This window comes from Cucumis sativus, chromosome 2 (assembly GCF_000004075.3).
Source record: "Cucumis sativus cultivar 9930 chromosome 2, Cucumber_9930_V3, whole genome shotgun sequence".
NCBI lineage: Eukaryota > Viridiplantae > Streptophyta > Magnoliopsida > Cucurbitales > Cucurbitaceae > Cucumis > Cucumis sativus.
Genome location: NC_026656.2, coordinates 21,190,039 through 21,203,197, shown reverse-complemented (window position 1 = coordinate 21,203,197; position 13,159 = coordinate 21,190,039). Strand labels below are relative to the sequence as shown.

The 13,159-nt window shown below is 36.5% G+C and overlaps 4 protein-coding genes across 8 annotated transcripts; 2 read left to right on the top strand and 2 right to left on the bottom strand.

Annotated features, from left to right (window-relative positions):
- Nucleotides 1-2,035: 2,035 nt before the first annotated feature.
- On the top strand, nucleotides 2,036-4,324 carry LOC101206923. 2 transcript variants are annotated; one of them, XM_004138804.3, is made up of 4 exons: nucleotides 2,036-2,455; nucleotides 2,552-2,666; nucleotides 2,874-2,988; nucleotides 3,084-4,324. In XM_004138804.3, exons 1-4 carry the CDS (start codon nucleotides 2,355-2,357, stop codon nucleotides 3,938-3,940), a joined length of 1,188 nt encoding a protein of 395 aa, XP_004138852.1. In that variant the 5' UTR covers nucleotides 2,036-2,354; the 3' UTR covers nucleotides 3,941-4,324. The 2 variants fall into 2 exon arrangements, with proteins under 2 accessions (XP_004138852.1, XP_011649833.1); XM_011651531.2 differs by lacking the exon at nucleotides 2,036-2,455 and having other exon boundaries at nucleotides 2,870-2,988.
- A 164-nt stretch (nucleotides 4,325-4,488) lies between these two features.
- Nucleotides 4,489-6,148, bottom strand: LOC101207162 (glycosyltransferase BC10). Its single transcript, XM_011651530.2, has one exon. It carries the CDS (start codon nucleotides 5,776-5,778, stop codon nucleotides 4,618-4,620), a length of 1,161 nt encoding a protein of 386 aa, XP_011649832.1. The 5' UTR covers nucleotides 5,779-6,148; the 3' UTR covers nucleotides 4,489-4,617.
- A 945-nt stretch (nucleotides 6,149-7,093) lies between these two features.
- Nucleotides 7,094-10,026, top strand: LOC101207405. 4 transcript variants are annotated; one of them, XM_031880784.1, is made up of 5 exons: nucleotides 7,097-7,612; nucleotides 7,722-7,836; nucleotides 8,030-8,144; nucleotides 8,239-8,436; nucleotides 8,521-10,026. In XM_031880784.1, the coding sequence occupies exons 1-5, from the start codon at nucleotides 7,512-7,514 to the stop codon at nucleotides 9,087-9,089; spliced, it is 1,098 nt and encodes a 365-aa protein (XP_031736644.1). In that variant the 5' UTR covers nucleotides 7,097-7,511; the 3' UTR covers nucleotides 9,090-10,026. The 4 variants fall into 4 exon arrangements, with proteins under 4 accessions (XP_031736643.1, XP_031736644.1, XP_004138854.3 ...); XM_031880783.1 differs by having other exon boundaries at nucleotides 7,094-7,612; nucleotides 8,254-10,026; XM_004138806.3 differs by having other exon boundaries at nucleotides 7,102-7,612; nucleotides 8,239-10,026.
- Nucleotides 10,027-10,149: 123 nt separating this feature from the next.
- LOC101207652 lies at nucleotides 10,150-12,599 on the bottom strand. The gene is made up of 4 exons (XM_011651527.2): nucleotides 12,095-12,599; nucleotides 11,850-12,008; nucleotides 11,363-11,743; nucleotides 10,150-11,196 (listed from the first exon to the last, which is right to left on the bottom strand). Exons 1-4 carry the CDS (start codon nucleotides 12,383-12,385, stop codon nucleotides 10,294-10,296), a joined length of 1,734 nt encoding a protein of 577 aa, XP_011649829.1. The 5' UTR covers nucleotides 12,386-12,599; the 3' UTR covers nucleotides 10,150-10,293.
- Nucleotides 12,600-13,159: the final 560 nt, after the last annotated feature.

Below are 13,159 nucleotides of genomic sequence, written 5' to 3'. Positions count from 1 at the left end.
CTCTTTTTATTATTGTTATCGTGACGTGGGAAGTTTCAACTTAAACTTTTTGGTCCTCTAAACTCTTTGTTGGCCAATTAAATTCTTTTTTTATGTTTATACTTCATTATAACTCCATGCTACACATGAACATAGGTTTCAAAATTTGTTTTTTTCTATACCTATGATTTTATAGTCTAATCTCATGTTAGTGTATCACAATCTTATACTACTCGTTTTTCTCTTCAAAATACAAACATGTTATATTGAAGTATAAACATTAGAATTTAAATTGTTGCAATTGTTTTGTTTTAGAATTTTGACCTCATGATTCTTAAAAATATTTAATTTACAGTATAGATTGATATTTTCATTAAACATTGAATAGCAATAATGATGAAATTGACTTGTAGCGGCATAAATAATTTATCGTTTTATTTGAGACAAACCAACGTTGATAATTTGAATTACAATAAATATTGACAAAGTGATCAGTGGTAGCAAATAGCAATGAATCCTAGTACATTCAATTCAACACACAGCAATAATTTATTTATAATGGTTTAGGTTTTTTAAAACCTATATTAATATCATAAATAAAAATAAATCAGAATAATCATTCAAACCCATTTAAATAAAATGTTTGTGAAGTTTTATTTATTTATTTTAAATGAGTTAATTAATGTCAGTCCGTTTTAACCAATACATATTGTTAATTTATCTGATTATAAAGAATAAATAGTGGATTAACATCTTGGCTCATTTTTTCTCTGAAAAAGCAACCATAAACTTATACATCGATTTATGGTCACGCCATTGTATAAGGAACAAGGGACATTATATAAACAAGAAAAACGAAATTGGGTGCCAATTATTTATGGTTGGACTTCCTCTCATTTGTTTTAGAGAAAGCAAGGAAACTTCATTTGAATCATGAGCATTAGTCCCAACATTTGCTACTCTGTCACACCAACAACATCAAAGATCAAGTTATTTAATCAATTTTTGAACTTATATATTATTAGTTTAAAACACGAGTCTACACAACTCATATAGTTTTAAACTAATAAATTTGTAACTTCAATATTTTTCTATTGATTTTCTTACTCAATACTAAACGAAAGTTCAAACCTGAACAAAATTTATCGAGTAAAGTAAAATAAAGCTAAAAATTAATTTATTTTTTGCTAATTTTAAAAATTTTCCTACAAAAAAACCAAATTAGAGTTAATATATCTGAGTAACCGTCCACACACCTATAAGTGGTAAGATTAAAGATCAATATTATTTATAAAGACATACGCTAATAACAACGAGCAAGATACAACATATTTCTAAAGTAATAAGGACTTTAATTGAATAATTTGTATTCATATTTTATTTATATATTAGTAAAATTAAAATATGAAGGTTGACACCCTAGCTGATATTTTATTCTTAAAAGGAAATGAAATTTATAAATCAGAATATAAATTACTACAACACATATGTGTTGTTAAAGAGTAGAAGAGATGTAGTTAGTAAAAACATAAACTTTTAATCACCAACTCAATTAAACAGATTTAAGTGGATAGGTGAAACAAATTTAATAAAACATATAATACCTTTCTTATTTGTGGATTATAGGATTTATAATGTGAATAAAAATAGAATAATGAACATTAAACAGGGAGAAAAAAAGAATGAAGAAGAACACATGAACATCTTAAATTAGCCGATTCAATTTATAAAAGTGATAGAGGAAGACAAATTTGATGGAATATGTACAGCATAAGGAAAGAAAACAAAATGTGAAATCACATGAGAGCAGAAGAAAAGTAAAGGGTGAGCAGAAGGATAAGGGCGGAAAAAAATGGGAAATAGTATTTTGGGGGTTTGTGCAAAAAGAAAGAGTTATGGTGGGTATTGTTGCAAAATGGGATTGAGGTTGGGGTTAGTTTGGGCCACTGATTGTGACAATATCATCAGAATTCTCCCCCCTATTACTTCATCAATGGTCAGGACTTTTGAGAACGAAGCCAAATAAAATAAAATATATATATAGAAAAAAGACTGATGGGGGTAGGAGAAGGAGGCATGTGGATGAGTGGGGGACACACCAAACTCATCAATTTCTTTTTTCTTTTTTTCATAAAGAAAATCCTCCCTTTCAAATAATTGAGCTTTTTTACACAACACACACTGTGGTGAAGAAGAAGGAGAGGAGAGAACAAGAAAAAAGAGGGGCAGTTGGGGAACACATACAGGAACTCTTTTCTTCTTCCTTGAATCTTGGAATTTCTTCTGCATTTTGTTGAGTTTAAACTTTAAGGGCTTCTTCACTCCAAAACAATAATAAAAACCCCAAGAATAGTTTCTATTTTACTGTATTGAAGATGCCAAGACCAGGACCAAGGCCTTATGAGTGTGTGAGAAGAGCTTGGCATAGTGATAGGCACCAACCCATCAGAGGTTCTCTCATTCAACAGATTTTCAGGTCTCTCCCTGTTACTCTCTCTTTCTGTTTCTGCTGATCATGCTTGTTTTGTTTTTGTTTTTTTCGGTTTTCTGATCTGTGTTGTCTGCTTCGTAGGGTTGTGCATAAGATTCATAACACCTTCACTAAGAAAAACAAAGAATGGCAAGAAATGCTTCCTGTAGTTGTTTTCAAAGCTGAAGAAATTTTGTACTCAAAAGCTAATTCTGAGGTATTTTCCTTCTCTTTTCTTACCCTTCTCTGCTGCTGCATATTTTTTTTTTTCCATTTCTCCTCCTGATTTAGGAGTCAAGCTAAGATATATTATTCTTGACATTTGTAACTTCTGATATTTTTAGGCACATAAGTAGCTTGCAATCCACGATCTTTGTTTAAGCTTAGTTTTTTCAAAGTTGTAATCTCTTTTTCCCCTAGACAGGCCGAATATATGGATTTTAGTACCCTTCAAAACCGTTTACTGGACGCCATCAATACCATAATAAGGCTTGATGAGAGCACTGAAACTGGAGACTTTCTTCAGCCTTGCATTGAAGGTACTTGAAAATGTTGCTTCTTTGGTCCCTATTTGCATCCTCCTTTTTGGGGTTTTGTTTTGATCCTTTGTGTTACATTTGGATTTCCCTTTCAGCTGCTCTCAATTTAGGCTGCACACCCAGAAAAGCTTCACGAAGCCAACGAAACAATGTTTCTACAAACTATCTCAGTTCTAGGAATCAGGAGACTCCCAGCTTGTCTAAGGCTCCCATGGTAATGAAGCCTTCTCAGGGAGCTGTCACTAATACTCATCGTGTCCCCTGTTTTTGGAGTTTGGCCAAGCCTGAGAACAATGGCTTAGGCAATTCAGGCTTCGGACTCAAAAGCTTTCTTCCTGCTCATAATTTCACTTCTGAAAAGTTCTCTGCTTTTTCAAGCCCACATGGTTTGATAGAAAATGCTCTCCCACCGACCAAGTTCTCCGTCTATCCACTATATTACGGGAATGGTGTTCAGTGGCAAGGACAACGCTCTCACTTCAATGTTGCTCCTCGACCGGTTGCTACATGTTTGGATTCTACTGATGGTGGCATGGAGAATATGAGGGCCTCTGGTACAATGTTAGCAAATGGCATCACCCAAAATGAAGTAATATCTTCTCTTGCTAGCCCATGTGATCTAGCATTGCGGTTGGGTCCTCTCTCAGATTCAAGCTCAAGCTGCAAAAACAAAATTCCGCTTCGTGTGCTTAAAGTTGGTGGTTCAAGCAGTTCACGAGAGGAAACCAAAACTGAGGATTGTTCTCTAGTGATGGAAAGGAAGCTTCCCTTGTTTCCCAGGAGAAATGCATATGGCCTATCTGAGCACAATACATGGGGGAATAGTCTAGAGGACGAGTTTGTCTACGCAGAAACAAGGGTGAGAAAACGAAAGGCAGATTTTGGTGATTCATTCAAGGAAAGACACTTAAGTTTGCTTCCAAAGGGTCCTTCCAGCAGGTTCATAGACTGAATCGTTTTCCATTTTGAAATAAACAAGATTATCGACGAAGAAGCTGCAACTATCGGCCAGTTCATTAAGCATTGTCCACAACTGCAATGTAAGAATGAAGTTCAAAAACTAGATTCTAAATTTGGACGAAGGAAGGAATTTATGCGAGGATCTGTTGGACCCATGGAGTAGATTACTTAAATTTATGAAGGGGATGATGTTTTAACAAAGAAGCAACTGGTGAGGTTATTGCTGTGCAAATGGGGGACATAGAGGCATTGAGCCAACAAGCTTACTTATCATATTTTGGGAGCAATATGCTTTTGTTCTGTGGGTCCTTTACTTTTTCATCTTTGTTCTTTTTTTTGGAAAGAGTTGAATTGATCATTGAATGTTTGGATGGAAGTCTCTGCCTTCAACTTTTAATGGGTGGTAACATTAGTGTCTGTGGGGTCAAATAGATAATTCTTGTTTTATCTATCGTTAAGGTAGACAAAGCTAAGCATTCTGATTTTAGTTAAAATTTGCTTTATCAAATTAGGAGGTTTAAATATCCAACTCCCCACAAAAGATGTACCATTTTCACTCACAGTTTTATTCTTGTCCTCTGGAGAACCATAACAAAAAAGAACAAAACAATACAAAACTGCACAAATTAGATATAATCCTGTGTTTGTTGGTTGTAAGTTAAATTCTCATCAATCTTTAAATATGAAGTCACTCGTTATGTTCATCAACCGGTGGAGCGAGTGTGCAGAGAATTTCCTCGCAAACAAGAACGGGTGTTGACGCTGATATGTACCAACGGATACAATCCGGCCGCCGCCCCTTCGGGTTCCTATTCTAACTTTCATTCTCCTTCCACCGTCGCCGTATCTCGGCCGGGCGGTTCTCAAACCACGTATGAGATCCGGTCCCACGTCAGATGCCACGTAGGTGCGTGGGTGGCCATCGACACTGCCGTTCCAGTTGACGTGTGTTAGCGTAGCTGGCACAAGCCCTCTCCGGTCCCACATGCTGAGTAAGGTCGGGAAATAATTCTCCTCGGGGTAACACGTGTCCAGCCGCACACAAGGCAAGTCAAACTTTGACCAAACTGTCTTATCTCTCACCACTATCCACGCGTGCCGCCGCCTCAACACCCAAAACTGCGACCCAATACGAAAATCCGCCAATTTAACAACCGGAAGCATCACATCCGGGCCACGCGCCGCCCACCTGTCGTAAGCCCCTAACTCACTTTTGAGAACCTCGATGAAGCTTTTCTTCGACCGAATCAGCGTTTTGTATGTGAAATTGAAGGAATGAAGAGGGATGCAAGAGGGGGATAGAAGAGCGAACATGGAATTAGCAGAATCGTGAAGCAGGGCGTGAGCAAGAAGGCGACGAGCGGCAGCGGAAAGAGAAGGTGAATTTCTCTGAGTGGGTTTAGAAGGGATGACCCGGTTGGCAAATACGCCGGAGAAAGGCGGGTCGTAATACCGGGTCGGGTCGGCATGGATGTAGATATTGAACAGATCAGGTGGGATATTTTCGAAGAACAATTCCCAAAGAGGAGCAAAAGGAAGAGGTGAATTAGTGAGAAACAAGAAGGCCAACTTGTGTGTTGGCGATGGGGTAGAGTTTACACCGGCGGCTAGTGGGAAGAGCAAATCATCATCCTCCGGCGGCAGCGGGGAGGGCGGAGAAGGGGTAATTTTGCGATGGATGTTGGAGGTGTAAAGAGATTGAAATGGAAAAATAAAAGGGTAATCAAAGGAATTGATGGTGGTGGTGGGGGTATTGATGGTGAAGAAAAGGGCTAAGGATAAACAAAGAAGGAGAGCAAAGATAAGAGAGAATGGATTAGGGAAGAACATGATTGTTTGTTTTAGAGTGAGAGTGGTTAGTGATTTGAGTGAAATAGAGGGGGAAGATAGAGGAGTGGTGGAGAACGCGTGGCAAGCATGTAGAAGAAGAGATAGGAGGGAAAGGGAAGAGTGAGAAATGAGTGTGAGGGAGAGGAATGATTGGTTGGAAAAGGTGTGGAGTGTATTGTTGTATGGAGCACTGAATCATATCTAATGCAATGGGAACCCATGTTGACGTGGATTAATTGGGTGATGGGGCCTCAGATTCTTTCATGCCTTATTGGTATTTGTTACTAATATTTCACCTAACTCCTTCCTTTTCTGTTTCTACTTTCCATACATATCTATAAAATACTACTTTTTAACTCCAAAATTACATCATTCTTTCTTCTTCTTCTTCTTCTATTATTCATTTTGAATTTTGAATTCAAGTTTGAAATTTGTTTTGTTCTATAGGTGAAATTAGAGTTGGTTTAAACTGATACCATTCTCAAAAGTTTATATCTAATTTATTTGTCATTAAATATCAATAATTATGGGAATGGACTTAGCAAAATTAACAATTTGAATGCCCATTAATAACCATTTACAAAAGTGATCCATTGTAGCAATGAATTCTAGTACACTAAATTGAGGAGACAGCGCAATAATTTATTTATAATGCTTTGTAGGTCTTTAAAAAGCTACAATAATATCCTTCATGAAAATTGGACGATATATTTATTACTATTTCAGATGGCTCAATCGTCTGATTCTTATCCCATGATTATTGAATTATAGATAAAAAAAGAAAAGAAAAAAAAGAAAAACAGAAGAGAACTTTGGTTTTAGATATTATTCAAAACCATAACAATATTCTTTAAGAAAAAGACAGTTTGGTTGATAATTCTTAGATTCAATGAGAGTTGGATAGAAATGTATAGCCAAACTAGAGTTATGAGTAAAAATATATTTGTAACCGATATTAGATGTTAATCAAAATTCTATAAATAGTCACAAAATGTAAAACATGTAGTTTGTAGTTTTTTGAATGAGTCACTAGAGATTGATATTATAATCTTAAAATGGAATGAAAACTAGCATAAGTTAGAACGTATGTTTTAAATGGTTTAAGTCAGTGAGTATGACTTATCCCAGTAGATTTGAGTGGAGGAAAAAAAAAACAAAACATTAAAATCATTAAAATCATGTGAGGGCGATAAGGATGGAAATAATGTAAAAATACTTTTTTGGGGGTTTGTGCAAAAAGAAAAGAGTTATGGTGGGCATTTTTGCAAAATGAGATTGAGGTTGGGGTTAGTTTGGGCCACTGATTGTGACAATATCATCATAATTCTCCCCCTGTTACTTCATCAATGGTCAGAACTTTTGAGAAAGAAGCCAAAGTAAAAAAAAAAAAGGAAAAGAAAGAAAAAAAGATCGATGGGGTAGAAGAAGGAGGCATGTGGATGAGTGGGGGACACCCCAAACTCTTCAATTTTTATTAAAAAATCCTTCCTTTCAAATAATTGAGCTTTTTACACGACGAACTTTGGTGAAGAAGAAGGGGGGAGCTGGGAAACACACACAATAAATCAATACAAGTCCCTTTTTTTCCCCCCTCAAGTCTCCTCTCTTCTTCTTCCTTGAATCTTGGAATTTCTTTTGCATTTTGTTGGGTTTGAACTTTAGGGGAACGGTCTTCACACCATTTTTCTGTTAAAAAAAACCCCACAGCCAATTTGTCTTTTACTGTGTTCAAGATGCCAAGACGAGGGTCAAGGCCTTATGAGTGTGTGAGAAGAGCTTGGCATAGTGATAGGCACCAACCCATCAGAGGTTCTCTCATTCAACAGATTTTCAGGTTTCTCTCTATTACTCTCTGTTTCTGTTTCTGCTCATTTTTTTTTGTTTCTTTCTCTTTTGAATCTCTGATGGAACTTTTTTGTGATCTGTGTTGTTTGCTCTGTTAGGGTTGTGCATGAGATTCATAACTCCTCCACCAAGAAGAACAAAGAATGGCAAGAAGTGCTTCCTGTTGTTGTTCTCAAAGCTGAAGAAATTTTGTACTCCAAAGCCAGTTCTGAGGTATTCTCCTTCTCTCTTCTTACCCTTCTCTGCTGCCTCATATTTTCTGGCCAGCTGATTTAGGAATCAAAATATGAGATATTTTGCTTGCATTTGTAACTTCTAAAACTTTCGGCACTCAAGTAGCCAACAATTCATGATCTTTGTTTAAGCTTAATTTTTTCAAAGTTATAGTCTCTTTTTCTTTAGATAGGTTGAATATATGGATTTTGGTACCCTTCGATACCGCTTACTGGACGCCATTAATACCATAATAAGGCTTGATGAGAGCACAGAAACTGGGGACTTTCTTCAGCCTTGCATTGAAGGTACTTGAAAATGCTGCTTCTCTGGTCCCCGTCTGCTTCCTCTTTTCTGGGGTTTGTTTTGATTCTTAGTGTTAAATTTTGATTTACCTTTCAGCTGCTCTCAATTTAGGCTGCACACCCAGAAAAGCTTCACGAAGCCAACGAAACAATGTCTCCACAAACTATCTCAGTCCTAGGAATCAAGAGTCTCCCATGGTAATGAAGACTTCTCAAGGATCTGTCATTAGTTCTCGTTGTGTCCCCTATTGTTGGAGTTTGGCTAAATCTGTGAACAATGGAATAAGCAATTCAGGTTTTAGATTCCAAAGCTTTCTTCCTGCTCATAATTCATCCTCTGGAAAGTTCCCTGATTTTTCAAGCTCACATGGTTTGATAGGAAATGCTCTGCCGCCGAGCAGGTTCTTTGTCTATCCTTTATATTATGGAAATGGCTTTCAGTGGCAAGGACAACACTCTGGCTTCCAAATCGCGCCTAGACCAGTTTCTACATATCTTGATTCTAGGAATGGAGGTGTTATGGAGAAGACTAAAGCCTATTGTACAATGGCAACAAATGGCATCACCCAAAATGAAGTAATCTATGCTTTTACGAGCCCATGTGATGATAAATGTGATCTAGCATTGCGGCTGGGACCTTTTTCAGCTTCAAGCTCAAGCTGTGAAAACAAAGCTTCGCTTCGTGTGCTTAAAGTTGGTTCAGGCACTTCAGTAAAAGAAACCAGAACCGAGGATTGTTTCCAAGTGATGAAGAGGAAGTTTCCCTTGTTCTCTATGAGAAATGCATATGGCCTATCTGAGCACGAAACATGGGGGCAGAGTCTAGAAAGGGAACGTGTTGATCCAGACACAAGGATGAGAAAACGGAAGGCAGATTTTAGTGATTCATTAAAGGAAAGACACTTCAGTTTTCTCCCAAAGCTTCCTTCCAGCAGGTTCATAGGCTGAATCTTTTTCCATTTTGAAAAAACAATACGATTATGGAGGAAAAAGCTGGAGCGGGCCAGTTAAACACCTCCAAATTGTCCACAAGCGCAGTTTGGATGTTTGAAATGTCAGAATGAAGTTCAACAAATGAAATGTAAACTTTGATGGAGTAAGGGAATATATGTGGAAGAAAAAGGGTCTAAGGCTGTCTGTTAAAAGAAAATCTTTTGGGATTAATTGATAGGGTTTGCTGGACCCTTGGAGGAGATTACTTAAATTTTAGAAGTGGGTGAAGAGTTGATAAACCAGCAACTAGTGAGATTACTGTCTATGCAAATGGGGGACAGAGAGGCATCGAGCCAACAAGTTTATTTATCATATTCTGGGGGCAATATGCTTTGGTTCTGTGGGTCCTTTTTGTTTTTTCCTTTTCTTTCTCATCTTTGTTCTTTTTTGGAAAGATTTGAATTGATCATTGAATGTCTGGATGGAAGTCTCTACCTTCAACTTTTAATGACTGGTGACATTAGTCCTGTGGGGTCAAATAAGGATTATCTATTGTTAAGGTGGACAAAGCTTTCTGCTTTTAGTTAAACTTGCTTTATCAAATTAGGAAGTTGCTTAGAGAGAGAATCAAACATGATTTCTTTCACAAGATTTCATCAATATTGATACCTCAGTCATTTTCCATTAGATGCCATATTCTGCCCTTTTTCCACCAGTCATTATTTTGCACTTTTTGCCTCTTATCCTGTCCTGTATTCACTGTATGATTAATGTCAAATCCAATGGGAACTTGTTATATGGATATGGAATCTGAATTTGCTTGATTTCAATTCCTAACTTTACTCCCACCATTGGGTTATCACGTGTTCTACAATTTCTTCATACTTTTCTGTACTGTTTTTCACTGTTGTTTTTCTATCAAATGTATGTCTGGAATATAATCATTTTGTTACTTTTCTGAATTTGCTCGATGTTGTTTTTCACTGTGATCATTGGTTCCGTTTTAGGTAACTTGTAAAGATTAAAGTTATTTTGTCAAAACTTACTATTTGGAGTATCTTAAAAGAATAGGTCATTAGTAAAAATGAAACATAAGTAAACAAAAGGTTTTTCGTAATAGTCCAATAGGTATGAGTTTTATTTACAACAAGAAAAAAATCTCAGAGAAGCTATTCACTATTCATATACAAGGAATAGAATCATTCGGATGGGCTCTGGTTTATGCAGGGCTTCGATCAGAGAAAAGAGAGCAAGGGGAATTTGATGGGGATGAAGCAACAGGGCTGCTAAAATGAAAGTCAATTTGTAACCTCTGATGGGGTATAAAATTAGAATCACTCAACTTCTTTTGTTCTTCTTCCAGCTCTTCAATCGTTATGGCTGCAAGAAACCTTTCAAAAAACTCTCTGCAACACTCTTTTCCCCTGCAAACCAATTCCCCAGGTTCTCCTTTCTCTTGGTTCTTGAACATCAAACTTGATTTATCGAACTTCAAGATGTAAGCTTGATTACACCCCTCAAACAAACGTTCACCTAATGAATCAATGATGTAACACGCATCTTCTTCCATCTTCATCACGAAGAAGTGATCGTTCCAACTCACAATATAAATTCTTGACTCGTAAGTTGAATATGTTTTGGCATTGACCTCATTCCATATTTGCTCGAACGACATTGCTTCTGCCAAGCAGTTGAATTTCTCTGGGCTGAAGAACCCTACAAAGGAATTTTCAGCAGAGACGGCGATGGGTCGGACGTCGGCTTGCACGATGGTCTCAAGGTCAAAATGTTTGTTTGGGAAGTAGTTGGAGTAGCAGGCATTGTTGCAAAGCTTTTGCCATTCTGATGAACCTTCAATTATGAGGCTGTCTAGCTCCGGTTGTGTGGGCATCGTGCCATAGTTCGAATGCAGCCAGTGGGTGATCACGGCAACTATAGCCGTGCAGGCACTCTCGCCTCCAGCCTTCTCGCTCCGCTGGTCAAACGAGCCAAAGAACACCTCTGTTTTCAGCTTCGTCTTGCCATCTCTGCTTATTATTTCTCTTGTTTCCCATTTCCCTCCGCTAGTTTCTTTGTTTTGACCATCTGTTTCTAAAGAAAACGCTGTGGTTTCTGCTTTGTCCTGAATAAAAATAAATAAAAAATCAATGTAAGATGAATAGATGATTTAGTCATCAAGGTTTAAATATACTTTTCATTTTATGATTGAACACGTCAACGGATAAGAATAATTCTTCCATGTGTTTCCAGAGTCAAATCAAGGGGAATAGAGTGTTTTAAAGCCATACCATTTGAGAAGTTGAAATGGGGACGACTTTCAACACGGAAGGATCATTGTCGTGTTCCGGTTGGTCAACGGTAACTCCGTCGTTGACCGCCGTGTTCGTCTTCTCCAACCACGGCTCCACTTTCCCTTTCGAATGTCTAAAACTAAAACTCAGCCGTCTCTTCTTAGACAACAATTTCCCCAGCTTTTGATCTCCATCTTCCTCTCCTATCGTTGGATCTCCCAAACCCCTGTTTTCACCATCCGATGAAATCACTTTACCCTTTTCCCTGTTCTTCTTCTTGAAGCTCGTTAAACCTTTCAACGCTTTCAAAAATCCCTCCTTGTCTTGCTGATGAATCATGTCCGACCCATCTCGGATCTCCACAAAATTTACACACACCTTCAAAAGTCCCATTATCAGAACAAATACCCACAAATTATAATCTTCTTTTTCATCTATAAACAATCAAATTTCATTAAAAAAAAAAAAAAAAAAAAAAACTTACAGAAATCATAGCATGATGAGGAGCCGCTCCTGCAGAATCCTTCAACGTAATAGGAACATTTCGCTCCATTTTCGTCTCCATTGCCAAAAGCATCTCTGCTAAATTAAGCGACGCCTTGCCCAAAACAGAAGTTTTCGTCTTGGATTTTGTGTATTCCTCCTACATCCATGAAAAAGAAACGATAAATTCACAAATTTGGATTAAAAAAAAAGAAAAAGAAGAATGAATGGGATAAGGAAACGTACGAGTAAGACGTAGAATTTGGTATCCCAGAAGGGAATGGAAGAAGGATGATCATGATGGGGGAGTTCGAATTCACAAATGCTGTGGAATTCATGGTTCCATTGATGATGATTGTTAAGAACTAGCTGGGCGGTGGTGCGGTTAATTTGGAGAGGGGATTTTGCATAAAATGGAACGGATAAAAGGGAATGTCTTTGAGGACCTTTCCATTTGATTTCAATGGCGATTCTTTCATTCTCTTTGTTATATCCATAAAGCTTAAAATTGTCTAATTTCACTTGGAATTTCTTCATCTTGGTGGTTGTTGGTTTCTTCAAATTTGTTTTGTGTGTTTCAGAAAAATGTTTTGTGAAGGAAGGAAGAAGGAAGAGGCGTAATATGAATGAAGTGGGTAAGTGACAGCTATTTCAATTTTCAATTCTGTTTGTGAGAACAAGTCTAGGCCTTGTTTTTGTCTACATTTTTTTAGCCTTTAAATTTTTTATTTTAAATAATATAGAGCATGTCTTATCCATCCTATATTTTACTTAGTCTAACTTTAACTAATAATTAAAATTATAAGAACTACCCAAGAAACCAATATACTATCGTCATATGCTCATTTCCATTTTAATATACTCTTAACTTACTCTTATATCATTAGCAACATAATTTTAATATTCAATTATACAACTTTTCTCACTGCTGATTTCCATTTTGATATACAAATATTTTAGTTTTACTTCTTAAGAAATAAATCAATTTTATTTATAACAAAAAAAAAAAAAAAGAGTAATTGACTATAGAGAGAAAAAAATTATATAAAAAAAGAAATTACGGAAGAAATAAATCAATATTTTTTAAAACTTGGTAAGTTACGTCAACTTAAATAAATGTGACAATTTTACCATTTCTTCCACTTTTTTAATAAAGAAAAACAATGTACAATTCTTCCTCAACTCATTATGATAATCTTAATTGATCTATGTAGTTTTAATAAATCACAAATTAGTCTATACATTAGTTTATCAATAATAAACTTTCATTATAGATTTTAAAAAATATTATTATTAGCTAAATTTTGTGAT

Excerpts from the sequence above, each read along its gene's own strand:
- LOC101206923 (XM_004138804.3), top strand. The coding sequence starts at position 2,355 with ATGCCAAGACCAGGACCAAGGCCTTATGAGTGTGTGAGAAGAGCTTGG. Across the intron at positions 2,456-2,551 it reads CTCATTCAACAGATTTTCAG|GGTTGTGCATAAGATTCATA; the intron begins GTCTCTCCCTGT and ends TCTGCTTCGTAG. Across the intron at positions 2,989-3,083 it reads TCTTCAGCCTTGCATTGAAG|CTGCTCTCAATTTAGGCTGC; the intron begins GTACTTGAAAAT and ends TTTCCCTTTCAG.
- LOC101207162 (XM_011651530.2), bottom strand. The coding sequence starts at position 5,778 with ATGTTCTTCCCTAATCCATTCTCTCTTATCTTTGCTCTCCTTCTTTGT.
- LOC101207405 (XM_004138806.3), top strand. The coding sequence starts at position 7,512 with ATGCCAAGACGAGGGTCAAGGCCTTATGAGTGTGTGAGAAGAGCTTGG. Across the intron at positions 7,613-7,721 it reads CTCATTCAACAGATTTTCAG|GGTTGTGCATGAGATTCATA; the intron begins GTTTCTCTCTAT and ends TTGCTCTGTTAG. Across the intron at positions 7,837-8,029 it reads ACTCCAAAGCCAGTTCTGAG|GTTGAATATATGGATTTTGG; the intron begins GTATTCTCCTTC and ends TTCTTTAGATAG.
- LOC101207652 (XM_011651527.2), bottom strand. The coding sequence starts at position 12,385 with ATGAAGAAATTCCAAGTGAAATTAGACAATTTTAAGCTTTATGGATAT. Across the intron at positions 12,009-12,094 it reads CCAAATTCTACGTCTTACTC|GAGGAATACACAAAATCCAA; the intron begins GTACGTTTCCTT and ends TCATGGATGTAG. Across the intron at positions 11,197-11,362 it reads CCATTTCAACTTCTCAAATG|GACAAAGCAGAAACCACAGC; the intron begins GTATGGCTTTAA and ends ATTTTTATTCAG.